The following is a 16,711-nucleotide window of genomic DNA, read 5'->3' as shown; positions in this document are numbered from 1 at the left end:
GCTCTCTTACATCAAAAAGAGACAAACGTCACATTGTGAAGGTAAAAAAACAAACAGAATAGAGGCAAGTGGGGACCAGTCCACCATGTCTTCAATGATCATGGGATGTGTTCAAATATGTGAGGATAATGTTGGGGAACAAATTCCGGCTAAATGGCAGAACAACTGGTTAAAATGCTTTGTACGCTCGATTAGAGGCGCTTTGCTTGTGACCTTGGTCTTACACGTGGGGAGAAGACAATTGAGCATTTATTGTCTCTGCAGTATCGATTGTTCAAACCTCCTACCTCTGCCAAGCTTACACCTGGCAACACAGTCCAGTCACAGAGCGAGCGGGTCCACTTTTGTGCCCCACGCTTACTTGATGCCATGGTGGCCCAAAGTCCCGTAGCCGTTCATCTGAGACATTTTCAGGTGCCCGTTGGATGTCAGCTCCTCCTCAAGGATGTCGTTCTTGGAGGCGAACATTTGACTGATTTCCATAAAGGTTTTGTTCTTGGTCTCGGGGATGATGAAAAAGGTGTAGGTCGCCACTCCCAGGCAGATTGCACAGAAGATGAGGTAACAGTAAGGACCGGTGGCCAGCTGGAGTCGGAGGAAAAAGGAGAAAAGTTGCGAAAAAGTTAAAAAAATCAAAAATTATTTTATTAACAGAAAATAATAAAAACAGGGGAGTTTTAAGACCCATCTTAAAACTCATTTGTATACTCTAGCCTTTAAATAGACCCCCTCTTTAGACCAGTTGATCTGCCATCTCTTTTCTGCTCTGCCCCCCTCTCCTTTGTGGAGAGGGGGCAGATTCGGTGACCACAGATGAAGCGCTAGCTGTCCAAAGTCCCCACATCCTTTGTTCTTCGACCGTGGTTGTTTTTAAAGGGCTTTATAGATAAATGAAACCATGAAATTATAAAATGCCTGATTAGATTGTAATAAAATAAAATAAATAATCCAAAATAGTGTTTATAATTGGACATTTTTGTCCTTACTGGTACAAAGTGAGTTTAAATTAATTCCTAGTATCTGATTGATTTACAAAGACATTTCAAATTGGATTTACCTTGAAAGAAATGTGTTGAGGAATTTCTTTTCCGATACGTAAAATCAAAAATGATGGCCAAAAAGGAGCCAAAAAAATCCTAAAATGAGAAAAAAGTCCTAAATATATTCATGGGATGAGCGGTATCCCAAATAAGCACTTGTTTCAATGAAGGGCTCACTAACAGTGCACTACAGCGACCAGGGCAGCATAACCAACTGGCCCTGGCTGGCGAGAACTGCTGTAGCTATCATTCATCCGCTCACGTGAGGAGCAATCACATTAATTATTGATTTTTGGTTATGAATGACTGTAATGGGGAGTGAGCCTTGTTGTTGATCTAATGGATTATTTTCTGTCTTTGGAAGACATACATAAATAATAAAGTGTTAATAAAACAGTGGGATTTATTCCAAACGTAACAACGTGGCCCTGAACACGGTGTGCTTGTGAGGAAAAAAAAAAAAGTCACTATAAAGCAAGAAAATCACATTTCTTTCTGGAATCATGCAGCTCTCATGCTCAGAAGAGAGTTCCTGCAGGGAATCAAAGCTCTTACTCACATGCCACAGCATCTCAGTCTTGTATCGCACTTTGATATATTCCATTTACAGCATGTCGCACATCACACTCCTGCATTAGAACATGCGTGTTTATCGTTTGGAAGTCCATGCCGATCAAGTCTGAGGCACTATCATGCATGATGACATCACAGGAGCTCACGTTAGTGGACTCGGTTTTGTTACGCCTGTTTGGCATTGTGGTGCCGGGTTCGATTCCCTCGAGGATGCGTCAAAACGAAGAAGACAACAAAGGTAAGATATAACCAATTTATTCTAAGTAACAGAAGGAGAGCTATCACAAAAACATTGGAGCTAACAAAAGGCAAACCAAAGACGCTAGTATGAGAACTAGGAGATACAAAATAGGAAATTAAACTGGCACGTAGACACACAAAAAGGAGTAAATAAAACATTTAGCATGTGAGCTAATAACGAGGTGCGTAGCGTGAGAGCTCGCGAAAATAGTAGGAATTGCGTGAAAGCAAACGATCAAAACAGACGTATAGTTGCGTGAGAGCAAACTAGAGTCCCAGAAAGAAATAAACAGAAGAGGCTGGCTTTTAAAGGGTGGGGATTACAAGAACAGGTGCGCAAGAACCGAGACTAGCAGGTGGAAATAATAAGTGACCAAGGAAACGAACAAAACAGGAAGTAAACGGGTCAGAATGGAGAATGAAAACACAGATGGAAAAATAAACAACAACATGTGAAGATCCGAGTAACAGATCGCAACAGGTTTTTTGCCAAAAAAGGCGTTAAGAGAAAAAGAAAATGAGAAGAGAGCAGTCATTTAAAGCAGTGACACTGTCCAAATACTTGTTTGTTTTTTTTACTGCAAGAAAGATAGAAAGTTGGGTTTATGATCTTCACATCATGTTTCCATCCTTTGTCATTAAAGTTAAAAAATGTTTTATTTTTCAATAAACTTATTTTGTACACATTTAAGATAGTTAAGAATGTTAAAAAGTAATATACATGTTGGCTGTAAAGCCAAGGGTTTTATCAGCTTTTATTTTGAAAACTAAATAATAAATCAGAAGGACATTGTTCTTAATGTTAACCCGAAAATGTTTAATATAACTGCAATCGATCAACTTGGTGCATTTTTGGAATGTACATAATACATTTTTGCTTTTACTTTCTTTTAAAAAGTATTTTTACTTTTTAAAAGAAAGTAAAAGCAAAAACTATTCTATATAAGAAATGTTGTATACCTAGTCATTTTATGAAGTAAAGTCATTATAACGTACGGCATTTACTTTGGAGAGTGGACGTCGACCGTATCTTCTTCTACAAACCCCGTTTCCATATGAGTTGGGAAATTGTGTTAGATGTAAATATAAACGGAACACAATATTTGCAAATCCTTTTAAACCCATATTCAGTTGAATATGCTACAAAGACAACGTATTTGATGTTCAAACTGATAAACTTTTTTTTTTGTGTGCAAATAATCATTAACTTTAGAATTTGCTGTCAGCAACACGTGACAAAGAAGTTGTGAAAGGTGGCAATAAATATGGATAAAGTTGAAAAATGCTCATCAAACACTTATTTGGAACATCCCACAGGTGTGCAGGTTAATTGGGACGGCGTGGCGCCTTGGGAGAGTGGCCGTGCGCAACCCGAGGGTCACTGGTTCAAATCCCACCTAGAACCAACCTCGTCAAGTCCGTTGTGTCCTGAGCAAGACACTTCACCCTTGCTCCTGATGGGTGCTGGTTGGCGCCTTGCATGGCAGCTCCCTCCATCAGTGTGTGAATGTGTGTGTGAATGGGTAAATGTGGAAGTAGTGTCAAAGCGCTTTGAGTACCTTGAAGGTAGAAAAGCGCTATACAAGTACAACCCATTTAATTGGGAACAGGTGGGTGCCATGATTGGGTATAAAAGCAGCTTCCATGAAATGCTAAGTAAATCACAAACAAGGATGGGGTGAGGGTCACCAATTTGTAAGCAAATTGTCAAACAGTTTTAGAACAACATTTCTCAACGAGCTTTTGCAAGGAATTTAGGGATTTTCCCATCTACGGTCCGTAAAATTATCAAAAGTTTCAGAGAATCTGGAGATATCACTGCACGTAAGCGATGATATTGCAGACCTTTGACCCCTTAGGGGGTACTGCATCAAAACCCGACATTAGTGTGTAAAGGATATCACCACATGTGCTCAAGAACACTTCATAAAACCACTGTCAGTAACTACAGTTGGTTGCTACATCTGTAAGTGCAAGTTAAAACTCTACTATGCAAAGCCAAACCCATTTGTCAACAACACCAAGGAACGCCGCTGGCTTCGCTGGGCCTGAGATCATCTAAGATGGACTGATGCAAAGTGGAAAGGTGTTCTGTGGTCTGACAAGTCCATCCATCCATCCATTTCTAGCGCTTATTCCCTTAGGGGTCGCGGGGGGGCGCTGGTGCCTATCTTAGCTACAATCGGGCGGAAGGCGGGGTACACCCTGGACAAGTCGCCACCTCATCACAGGGCCAACACAGATAGACAGACAACATTCACACTCACATTCACACACTAGGACCAATTTTAGTGTTGCCAATCAACTTATCCCCAGGTGCATGTCTTTGGATGTGGGAGGAAGCCGGAGTACCCAGAGGGAACCCACGCATTCACGGGGAGGACATGCAAACTCCACACAGAAAGATCCCGAGCCTGGGATTGAACCTCTACTACTCAGGAACTTTGTATTGTGAGGCACCGTGAGTGCATGAAAAATACAACTCAACTGAATTAGTGTTTCTTTGCAATGAAATGCAGATGGAAATCAGCCTTTGGCTACAATCTGTCACTTTTCTGTCTGATCCATCCATCCATCCATTTTCTACCGCTTATTCCCTTTCGGGGTCGCGGGGGGCGCTGGCGCCTATCTCAGCTACAATCGGGCGGAAGGCGGGGTACACCCTGGACAAGTCGCCACCTCATCGCAGGGCCAACACAGACAGACAGACAACATTCACACACTAGGGACCATTTAGTGTTGCCAATCAACCTATCCCCAGGTGCATGTCTTTGGAAGTGGGAGGAAGCCGGAGTACCCGGAGGGAACCCACGCATTCACGGGGAGAACATGCAAACTCCACACAGAAATATCCCGAGCCTGGAATTGAACCCAGGACTGCAGGACCTTTGTATTGTGAGATATGTTCATGAATTAATGTGCATTGCATCATGTCACAAAGTTAGAACAAATATGACAAAGGGAAACAATTTTTATTGTGCATCTATAAACAAGCTCATTGGTGTGTCTATTGCACAGGTGTCAAACTCTAGGCCCGCGGGCAGGATCTGGCCCTCCACGTCATTATATATGGCCCGCAAAGGCCTGGAAATAATATGTTTCAATGAAATATCTTATATTTTCTTTCTCTAGTTTATTAATTTCTTACTAAAGTCATCATTTTTTTTTTTTCTAGTTTAAAAGGGACCAAAAAATAGAGTCCAATATTACAAGAAATATTATATCATCTAACTTTGTTGGTCAAAATCCAAATAAATACCTAAATATTAGGGCTGTGAATCTTTGGGTGACCCAAGATTCGATTCTATATCGATTCTTGGGGTCACGATTCGATAATATATCGATTTTTTCGGTTCGATTTGATTCTCGATTCAAACACGATATTTTTCCGATTCAAAACGATTCTGTATTCATTCAATACATAGGATTTCAACAGGATCTACCCCAGTCTGCTGACATGCTGGCAGAGTAATAGATTTAAAAAAAAAAAAAAAGTTTTATAATTGTAAAGGACAATGTTTTATCAACTGATTGCAATAATGTCAATTTGTTTTAACTATTAAACAAACCAAAAATATGACTTATTTTATCTTTGTGAAAACATTGGACACAGTGTGTTGTCAAGCTTATGAGATGCGATGCAAGTGTAAGCCACTGTGACAGTATTGTTCTTTTTTATTATTTTTATAAATGTCTAATGATAATGTCAATGAGGGATTTTTAATCACTGCTATGCTGAAATTATAACTAATATTGATACTGTTCTTGATAATATTCATTTTTGTTTCAATACTTTTGGTTTGTTCTGTGTCGTGTTTGTGTCTCCTCTCAATTGCTCTGTTTATTGCAGTTCTGAGTGTTGCTGGGTCAGGTTTGGTTTTGGAATTGGATTGCATTGTTATGGTATTGCTGTGTGGTGGTTTGTTGGATTGATAAAAAAATAAAAAAATAAAAATCGATTTTTAAAAAATGAGAATCGATTCTGAATCCCACAACGTAAACGATTCGATTCGTATTCGAATCAAAATTTTCCCAAACACCTACTAAATATTGTGATTTCGAAGCTAGTTTTCATCAAATTGTACACTATAAAAATGACAGATTTTACTGTAAAATTTTGGGATTTTTTTTTTTACAGCATATCACTTTAAGTTGAAAAGAAAAATGATCAATGTTATTTTTTTTTTTGTAAAATCCACAGTTGATGATTTTATGGTACCACATTTTATAATGGTAAAAAACTGGCATCTAAGTTCCCAAAATAAAATTAAAGAGCGGTACTGTATTTCTATGTACAGTAATATGTTGTAAAAATAATAATAATAAAAAATAAAAAAAACATATATTTTTCAGTACAATATTTTACTGGCAACTAAACTGACAGTTTTTTTTTCTGCAAAAAACAGTGGCAAAATCAGGAATTTATATTTACTCTTTATGTTAATTTTGTTTTTAAATCCAGGCGCTTCTATAAAGGCAGCCATGCCTGCGGTGTGGCTCTCAATAAAAACCAAGTTTGACACCCCTGGTTTGGTGGAAAAGGCCAAAGTTAAGTTGGAGAAAATACAGTCCTTTATAAATGATTTAATGTTTCCCTACAGCCCGGTAGCAAACCCATCACGGACCGGTACCGGTCCCCGGACCAGTGGTTGGCGACCACTGCTGTAAATGACAGAATGTAAATGATGCTTTCTAATTGAACAAATTTCATGACAATTCAAAAAATATATAGTTTGACTTCGTACATGCAGTACAAGAGAAATACAAACAACAGAAACATGGCTACCACAACCATAAATGAGAAAAATTTAGGTAGCACAGTAGGCCCAAGTATTCATTAAACACCAACCACAATGACCAACACCAAAGTGCAGTAGCACAGTAGGCCCAAGTGTTCATCAACCAACAAATAATTCATTTAACTTAGTAATATATGCAGGACTACAGAAATATAAATTACACAAAAATGGCGACCACTCACAAGAAAGTGATCAACAATTAAACTTTATTTTATTTTCAAAATAATCCCCTTTCATTTGCTAAGAAGAAAAAGGTCAATTATAGGTAATATTACAAATCCTGCATTATTTATTTTTGTGTCCATCTTTTTCTTTAGCAAAAAGGCTGTAACATTCAATTACATTTTTGAGGTGGTCCGTCATATTATTTTTGTATTATTCTTCTATCAATTATATTGGGAGTGTTTTTATTGTGTGTTCAGCTTTTACCTTGTTTTACTAATGCTGAACAACCCACACATGTTTAAAGTGTTCTTTAAAAAGAACCCAGATTATATATATATATATATATATATATATATATATATATATATATACTCCTCTCTGAGCTGCCACCTTATCGTGGTAGAGGAGTTTGTTGCGTGTCCCAATGATCCTAGGAGCTATGTTGTCCGGGGGCTTCATGCCCCCTGGTAGGGTCTCCCAAGGCAAAGAGGTTCTAGGTGAGGGATCAGACAAAGAGCAGCTCGAAGACCTCTATGAAGAAGACAAAACATGGACCCAGATTTCCCTCGCCCGGACGCGGGTCACCGGGGCCCCCCTCTGGAGCCAGGCACGGAGGTGGGGCACGATGGCGAGCGCCTGGTGGCCGGGCCTGTTCCAATGGGGCCCGGCCGGGCACAGCCCGAAGAGGCAACGTAGGTCACCCCTCCAATGGGCTCACCGCCCATAGCAGGGGCCATAGAGGGCGGGTGCATTGTGAGCTGGGCGGCAGACGAAGGCAGGGCACTTGGCGGTCCGATCCTCGGCTACAGAAGCTAGCTCTTGGGACGTGGAACGTCACGTCACTGGGGGGGGAAAGAGCCTGATCTAGTGCGCGAAGTGGAGAAGTTCCGGCTGGATATAGTCGGACTCACTTCGACGCACAGCAAGGGCTCTGGAACCACTTCTCTCGAGAGGGATTGGACCCTCTTCCACTCTGGCGTTGCCGGCAGTGAGAGGCGACGGGCTGGGGTGGCAATTCTTGTTTCCCCCCGGTTCAAAGCCTGCACGTTGGAGTTCAACCCAGTGGACGAAAGGGTAGCCTCCCTCCGCCTTCGGGCGGGGGGACGGGTCCTGACTGTTGTTTGTGCTTACGCACCAAACAGCAGTTCAGAATACCCACCCTTTTTGGGTACACTCGAGGGAGTACTGGAAAGTGCTCCCCCGGGTGATTCCCTTGTCCTACTGGGGGACTTCAACGCTCATGTTGGCAACGACAGTGAAACCTGGAGAGGCGTGATTGGGAAGAATGGCTGCCCGGACCTGAACCCGAGTGGTGTTTTGTTATTGGACTTTTGTGCTCGTCACAATTTGTCCATTACAAACACCATGTTCAAACATAAGGGTGTCCATATGTGCACTTGGCACCAGGACACCGTAGGCCGCAGTTCCATGATCGACTTTGTAGTTGTGTCATCGGATTTGCAGCCTTATGTTTTGGACACTCGAGTGAAGAGAGGGGCGGAGCTTTCTACCGATCACCACCTGGTGGTGAGTTGGCTGCGATGGTGGGGGAGGATGCCGGACCAACCTGGCAGGCCCAAACGCATTGTGAGGGTCTGCTGGGAACATCTGGCAGAGTCTCCTGTCAGAGAAAGTTTCAATTCCCACCTCCGGAAGAACTTCGAACATGTCACGAGGGAGGTGCTGGACATTGAGTCCGAGTGGACCATGTTCCGCACCTCTATTGTCGAGGCGGCTGATAGGAGCTATGGCCGCAAGGTAGTTGGTGCCTGTCGGGGCGGCAATCCTAAAACCCCTTGGTGGACACCAGCGGTGAGGGATGCCGTCAAGCTGAAGAAGGAGTCCTATCGGGTCCTTTTGGCTCATAGGACTCCGGAGGCAGTGGACAGGTACCGACAGGCCAAGCGGTGTGCGGCTTCAGCGTTCGCTGAGGCAAAAACTCGGACATGGGAGGAGTTCGGGGAAGCCATGGAAAACGACTTCCGGACGGCTTCGAAGCGATTCTGGACCACTGTCCGCCGCCTCAGGAAGGGGAAGCAGTGCACTATCAACAGCGTGTATGGTGCGGATGGTGTTCTGCTGACCTCGACTGCGGATGTTGTGGATAGGTGGAAGGAATACTTCGAAGACCTCCTCAATCCCACCAAGACGTCTTCCTATGAGGAAGCAGTGCCTGGGGAATTTTGTGGTGGACTCTCCTATTTCTGGGGCTGAGGTCGCTGAGGTAGTTAAAAAGCTCCTCGTGGCAAGGCCCCAGGGGTGGACGAGATCCGCCCGGAGTTCCTTAAGGCTCTGGATGCTGTGGGGCTGTCTTGGTTGACAAGACTCTGCAGCATCTCGTGGACATCGGGGGCGGTACCTCTGGATTGGCAGACCGGGGTGGTGGTTCCTCTCTTTAAGAAGGGGGACCGGAGGGTGTGCTCCAACTATCGTGGGATCACACTCCTCAGCCTTCCCGGTAAGGTTTATTCAGGTGTACTGGAGAGGAGGCTACGCCGGATAGTCGAACCTCGGATTCAGGAGGAACAGTGTGGTTTTCGTGATGGTCATGGAACTGTGGACCAGCTCTATACTCTCGGCAGGGTTCTTGAGGGTGGATGGGAGTTTGCCCAAAAAGTCTACATGTGCTTTGTGGACTTGGAGAAGGCATTCGACTGTGTCCCTCGGGAAGTCCTGTGGGGAGTGCTCAGAGAGTATGGGGTATCGGACTATCTTATTGTGGCGGTCCGCTCCCTATACGTTTAGTGCCAGAGCTTGGTCCGCATTGCCGGCAGTAAGTCGAACACATTTCCAGTGAGGGTTGGACTCCTTCAAGGCTGTCCTTTGTCACCGATTATGTTCATAACTTTTATGGACAGAATTTCTAGGCGCAGTCAAGGCGTTGAGGGGTTCCGGTTTGGTGACCGCAGGATTGGGTCTCTGCTGTTTGCAGATGATGTGGTCCTGATGGCTTCATCTGATCGGGATCTTCAGCTCTCACTGGATCGGTTTGGAGCCGAGTGTGAAGCGACCGGAATGAGAATCAGCACCTCCAAGTCCGAGTCCATGGTTCTCGCCCAGAAAAGGGTGGAGTGCCATCTCCGGGTTGGGGAGGAGACCCTGCCCCAAGTGGAGGAGTTCAAGTACCTAGGAGTCTTGTTCACGAGTGAGGGAAGAGTGGACCGTGAGATCGACAGGCGGATCGGTGCGGAGTCTTCAGTAATGCGGACGTTGTACCGATCCGTTGTGGTGAAGAAGGAGCTGAGCCGGAAGGCAAAGCTCTCAATTTACCGGTCGATCTACGTTCCCATCCTCACCTATGGTAATGAGCTTTGGGTCATGACCGAAAGGATACGATCACGGGTACAAGCGGCCGAAATGAGTTTCCTCTGCCGGGTGGCGGGGCTCTCCTTTAGAGATAGGGTGAGAAGCTCTGCCATCCGGGAGGAGCTCAAAGTAAAGCCGCTGCTCCTCCACATCGAGAGGAGGCAGATGAGGTGGTTCGGGCATCTGGTCAGGATGCCACCCGAACGCCTCCCTAGGGAGGTGTTTAGGGCACGTCCAACCAGTAGGAGGCCACGGGGAAGACCCAGGACACGTTGGGAAGACTATGTCTCCCGGCTGGCCTGGGAACGCCTCGGGATCCCCCAGTAAGAGCTAGACGAAGTGGCTGGGGAGAGGGAAGTCTGGGTTTCCCTGCTTAGGCTGTTGCCCCTGCGACCCGACCTCGGATAAGCGGAAGAAGATGGATGGATATATATATATATATATATAATATATATATATATATATATATATATATATATATATATATATATATATACTATCAACTGTTAAATGCTTTAAAATGTAATATTATAAATCATCGGTATCAGTTTCAAAAAATAAAATTAATGACTTTTTAAAACGCCGCTGTGTACACGGACGTAGGGAGAAGTACAGGCCGCCAATAAACCTTAAAGGCACTGCCTTTACGTGCCGGCCCAATCACAAAATATCTATGGCTTTTCACACACATAAGTGAATGCCACGCATACTTGGTCAACAGCAATACAAGTAACACTGAAGGTGGCCGTATTAACAACTTTAACACTGCTACAAATATGCGCCACACTGTGAACCCACACCAAACAAGAATGACAAACATATTTCGGGAGAACATCAGCACCGTAACACAACATAAACACAACAGAACAAATAGCCAGAACCCCTTGCAGCACTAACCCTTCCGGGAAGCTACAATATACTGTACACCCCCTGCTACAACCTACCCCCTCAACCCCGCCCACCTCAACCTCCTCATGCTCTGTCAGGGAGAGCATGTCCCAAATTCCAAGCTGCTGTTTAGAGGCATGTTAAAAAAATAATGCACTTTGTGACTTCAATGATAAAAATGGCAGTGCCATGTTGGCATTTTCTTCCATAACTTGAGTTGATTTATTTTGGAAAACCTTGTTACATTGTTTAATACATTCAGCGAGGCATCACAACAAAATTAAGCATAATAATAAGTTAATTCCAAGACTGTATGTATCGGTATAGGTTGATATCGGAATCGGTAATTAAAAACTGGACAATATCGGAATATCAGCAAAAAATCCATTATCAGACATCTGTAATATATATATAAATATAAATATATATATATATATCCATCCATCCATCGTCTACCGCTTATTCCCTTTTGGGGTCATGGGGGGCGCCGGCGCCTATCTCAGCTACAATCGGGCGGAAGGCGGGTACACCCTGGACAAGTCACCACCTCATCGCAGGATATATATATATATATATATATATATATATATATATATATATATATATATATATATATATATATATATATATATATGAATATAACACACACAACATTTTTGCCAAACAATGTGGACCCAGCGTCAAAATAACTGCTCATGTCTGCACTGTACCATCGGATTAATTGAAAGTAGAACTGACCTCAAGAAAGGGAAAGACAAAACCGATGGTGAAGTTAGACAGCCAGTTGAGACAACCTCCTACTGTGTAGGCGGCCGGTCGGTGTGACTGCTTGAACAGCTCAGCAGTGATCAGGAAAGGAACGCCAGCTGCAAAGATCATGCGAAGATCAATAAAAAGGAAATATTTGTATGAACAACTGACCCTGTTTGTATGCCAATAAAACATCATATTAGTTACACATGCACAATATATCAAGATACATTATTATGTTTGTTATGGCAGAATGGTTGTATTAGGTCTAAATAAAGTGTATGTGTCATTCTAATTAACTTGGCTATGTTTTCAAAATCTCCAGATCTTAACCCTGTAACACCCCTTGTTGTAAAATTACAACTTTACCTTTAACCATCCTAAAAACTATGTTATGTATATATATATATATATATATATATATATATATATATATATATATATATATATATATATTTTTTTTTTAATACATTTACATAGTCATTGGGTCCTATTGTTCAGTATCACCAGGCTATTCGATTGTACATTTGTTTATAAGTCAAGCCTTCTGGCCATGAACTCACACAACCTGTCAAGGTTTCCTTCACACAACATCTATTTGTTTCATTGGACTGGATTTTTATGAAAATATAACTAATGTGTGATTATTATTAAAGGCCTACTGAAAGCCACTACTACCCACCACCCAGTCTGATAGTTTATATATCAATGATGAAATATTAACATTGCAACACATGCCAATACGGCCTTTTTAGTTTACTAAATTGCAATTTTAAATTTCCAGGGAGTGTCGTCTTGGAAACGTCGTGTAATGATGACGTGTACGCAGGACGTCACGCGTTTTTAGGAAGTATAAGTGCTATGCACACACACAGGTAAAAGTCGTCTGCTTTAACGCCATAATTACACAGTATTTTGGAGATCTGTGTTGCTGAATCTTTTGCAATTTGTTCAATTGATATTGGAGAAGTCACAGTAGAAAGATGGAGTTGGGAAGCTTTAGCCTTTAGCCACACAAACACACGGTGATTCCTTGTTTAAAATTCCTGGAGGTGAAACTTTACTATGGATCAGAGCGCGATCAAGCAAACATGGATCCCAACCGAATGTCAACCAGCAGGTTTCGGTGAGAAAATTGTGGTTAAGACACCCGTTTACAAACCCCTCTGACTATCGAGTAATATTAAACTCACTAAAACACTAGCAACACAATAGAAAGATAATGGATTTCCCAGAATTAACCTAGTAAATGTCTTTAAAAACATTGGAATACGTCCCACTGCTATCACGGTTTTTTTTTTTACTCGTTTTTTTTTTTTTTTCCCCTAGTCCGTCGCTATCAATATCCTCAAACACAAATCTTTCATCCTCGCTCAAATTAATGGGGAAATTGTCGTTTTCTCGGTCCGAATAACTGTTTTTGTTGGAAGCTCCCATTAAATTCAATGTGAATATGTGAGGAGCCCCCACACTTGCGACGTCATCGTCTGCGACTTCCGGTAAAGGCGAGGCTTTTTCAGGAAGTACCAAAAGTGGCGAACTTTATCGTCGATTTTCTCTACTAAATCCTTTCAGCAAAAATATGGCAATATCGCGAAATGATGAAGTATGACACATAGAACGGACCTGCTATCCCCGTTTGAATAAGAAAATCTTATTTCAGTAGGCCTTTAATGGTATATACCGTTATGGGGATAAGTAAGCAATCAACCCTGCAAATGAACCCTTAGTTGTTCAGACAACGTGAGTACAAATACAGAAATTCTGATCCCATCAAAGCCCAATGTTGCAATATTACAAAATTTTTCTACAAAAATACATTAACACTTTTTTTTTAATCTCTTTAATTTCTGCCTCAAATGCCTCCAACAACACCATCTGAAAGGTCAAATGTTTTTTAATTTTTGGGTTTTTTTTTTCTATATTTGGGTCTTACAGGGTTAACCCTGTAAGACCCAATAACTTGTCAATGTTATCGTTATTAGTGACCGAACTCCTCATCATACACATTTTTTAATGAACGAACAACAGACTAAAAAATATGCTTTGTTGAACAGACCTCGTCTCTGTGTACAAACCTTTCATCTACTCACAGCGGCAACCATTTTGTGCCCGGTAGCACATCCATTGACTGATCGATCTCCGGTGCTCACTCAGTCAGCTGAGCATTACTGTCGTTAGCGACTGAGGGTTTTTTTTTATTTATTTTTTTTTTTAAATCTTTTTACAAAATAGCGCAATATGAGTCCAATATGTACAGGCAGTGGAAACATTAAAGAATAATCCACACTGCCTCCTCCCCCTCACCTTTTCCCTTTTCGTGCATGCCAAGAAGATTAACCGAAAACGTAAAGTGGATTTTATTTTATTTTTATCATTTATCCTTGACCTTGACAGGGACAAGCGGTAGAAAATGAATTGATGGATGGATTTTAACTAGCTGGCTGTTAAAGTTAAGTAGTTTGGTGATTTCAAACTGTGAGTGCACCACAGGATTAGTGACAGTCTCTCCCTGTGTGTGTGTGTGTGTGTGTGTGTGTGTGTGTGTGTGTGTGTGTCGGCAGGGCGGCCAAAAACAAGGACGGTTCAGCTAGTTGTTGTTTTTTGACTTTGTTATTAAATGGAAAGTTGATACATCACACTTGTGTAATATTTCTCTATTTTGTTTCCATTTAAACCCCCATTATTTAATTTTTACTCTTTTAAATTGATCTCAACTCTGTACACTGCTGCTGGAATTTTAATTTTTTTCCTGAAGGATTCAATAAAGTACTATCTATCTATCTATCTATCTATCTATCTATCTATCCATCTATCTATCTATCTATCTATCTATCTATCTATCTATCTATCTATCTATCTATCTATCTATCTATCTATCTATCTATCTATCCATCCATCCATCCATCCATCCATCCATCCATCCATCCATCCATCCATCCATCCATCCATCCATCCATCCATCCATCCATCCATCTATCTATCTATCTATCCATCAATCCATCCATCCATCCATCCATCCATCCATCCATCCATCTATCTATCTATCTATCTATCTATCTATCTATCTATCTATCTATCTATCGGATGTTAGTGTGATATAAAGTACTGTGTAGTGCTTTGTATTGTCTTTGATGTTCAAAAACTTGTATTGAAATATGGACTTTTGTCAAGGCTGGAACCCATTATTCATGTTTACATTGTTTCTATTGGTGATATTTGCCTCATTATACACACTTTTCTAATTACGAACCCTGTTCGAAAACCAATTAAGTTTGGATATTGATGCTCAGTCAGAGGGCTAGTTGAAACCGTGGCCAAGTTTCAGGCAAATAAATGCTGTGAATTTAGGTAAAGCGTTTGAAAATGTTTGTGTATGAGATCCCGTCGGTAGAATTGCATTTGTGTCAAAATATCGGGATCTTTTTTCAAAGATTTTAATTATTCAAGGAGGCAACTTACTGCGAATAACCAAACAATGTGTCTTTTTAAAAAAAAATAAAGCCCTTAATCACAAATGTCTCAAAGAGCTTCACAATCTCACAACAACATGTGAACCAAGCAAGGAAAGCAGGGCAAAAATAAATAAATAAAAGAGACCAGTAACAATATCCCTGACTTTTTATGTTTTTATACATATATAATTATTTAAAATTATGTCAGGTTACCACTTAGCATGCTGGCCAGAGAACGCCGAGGAGCAATATCCATAATTTTTAATGCTGGCATACTAGCAGTTAGCATTGATATTGTTCTTAAAAGCAAATAAGCAGGGGTGTGCCGTCAGGGCCAGCACGGCCTTCTATGCTGGCCTAACATAAATCATGATCATTACCTAATAAAAGTTCATTTGAATATTTACTGACTTTCCATAAATATAAAAACGTATAAAAGTATTCATTGTACTCTCTTCATGTCATATTAGGCTCCAGTGTTGCGCTTCTAACCAATCAGAATTCAGCCAGTTTGTTGCCAACGCCGTATGAATTCTGCCGGAAGCCTTCTGAGCCAACGAACGGAGGACATTCAGTTCACGGACAGTTGCGATAGCCGAGCAGATCACAAAATATTGACAGTAGCCTTACGTTGAATGTGACTGTGATTGGTTACTCACTTGTCACTCCCAGGTATCCAATCACAAGTTGTGATTTATGAAAGCAGATACCCGGCCAGCGGAGAAATCAGTGGTACTCACTTTTTTAACCAACAAAGTAGCAGAGCAAAACGGGTTAGGGGTTAGAGGTTAAAATTAGGGTTAGGGTTAGCATTAGGGATCGGGTTAACCCTAACCCCAACTCTAACCCTAACCCTAACCCTAACCCCAACCCTAGCCCCAACCCTTACCCCAACCCTGATTATTTGACTGGTATAACAATTTGCTAGCCACTTCCACTCAAATTAACCAACTGCGGTATTGTGAGTTGAAATATACTGTATTTTTTCACATTTAATATGTTTTTTACAATTATTTTAGTTTTGACCGTACCACATCTGATACGGGTTTATTGATTTTTAAAATGCACCCAAAAAAATTGCCCGTTTTGTACACTAGTGACAAATTGAGGTGGTTCAATGCCCAGTAGTGCGCAAGTGTGTTTCTGTATAGTATTTTACAAGAAGTGGTCATGTGGCGACAAAAAAGTTGGTATTTTGAGTGGTATTTATTGAATAATATGAATTGATTAACGTGGACCCCGACTTAAACAAGTTGAAAAACGTATTCGGGTGTTACCATTTAGTGGTCAATTGTACGGAATATGTACTGAACCTTGCAATCTACTATTAAAAGTATCAGTCAAGCAATCAATCAATCAAAGTCAGACTAAGAAAGACACCACTGAAGGCCTTGATGGGAAATGCACGGCCCGCAACTGCATATTAATATCTCAGTCTGTTACAGATAGTACTAGAGTAGCAATATGGGTGTGGGATATGTAAAACTGTCTGTAT

The 16,711-nt window shown here is 41.5% G+C and overlaps 1 protein-coding gene across 3 annotated transcripts in view; it reads right to left on the bottom strand.

Annotated features, from left to right (window-relative positions):
- Positions 1-349: 349 nt before the first annotated feature.
- Positions 350-16,711, bottom strand: part of slc2a15b (solute carrier family 2 member 15b) — a 90,064-nt gene continuing 73,702 nt past the window's right edge. For all 3 annotated transcript variants that reach the window (XM_061880935.1, XM_061880937.1, XM_061880938.1), the window contains 2 exons: positions 11,750-11,877; positions 350-585 (listed from right to left, as the gene is read on the bottom strand). In XM_061880935.1, the coding sequence (XP_061736919.1) occupies positions 358-585; positions 11,750-11,877 (356 nt within the window). In that variant the 3' untranslated portion in view covers positions 350-357. The remainder of the gene's footprint in view (positions 586-11,749; positions 11,878-16,711) is intronic.

This window comes from Nerophis ophidion, linkage group LG20 (genome assembly GCF_033978795.1).
Source record: "Nerophis ophidion isolate RoL-2023_Sa linkage group LG20, RoL_Noph_v1.0, whole genome shotgun sequence".
NCBI lineage: Eukaryota > Metazoa > Chordata > Actinopteri > Syngnathiformes > Syngnathidae > Nerophis > Nerophis ophidion.
The sequence above is the reverse complement of the archived record's forward strand: the minus strand, read 5'-3'. Positions and strand labels throughout refer to the sequence as shown.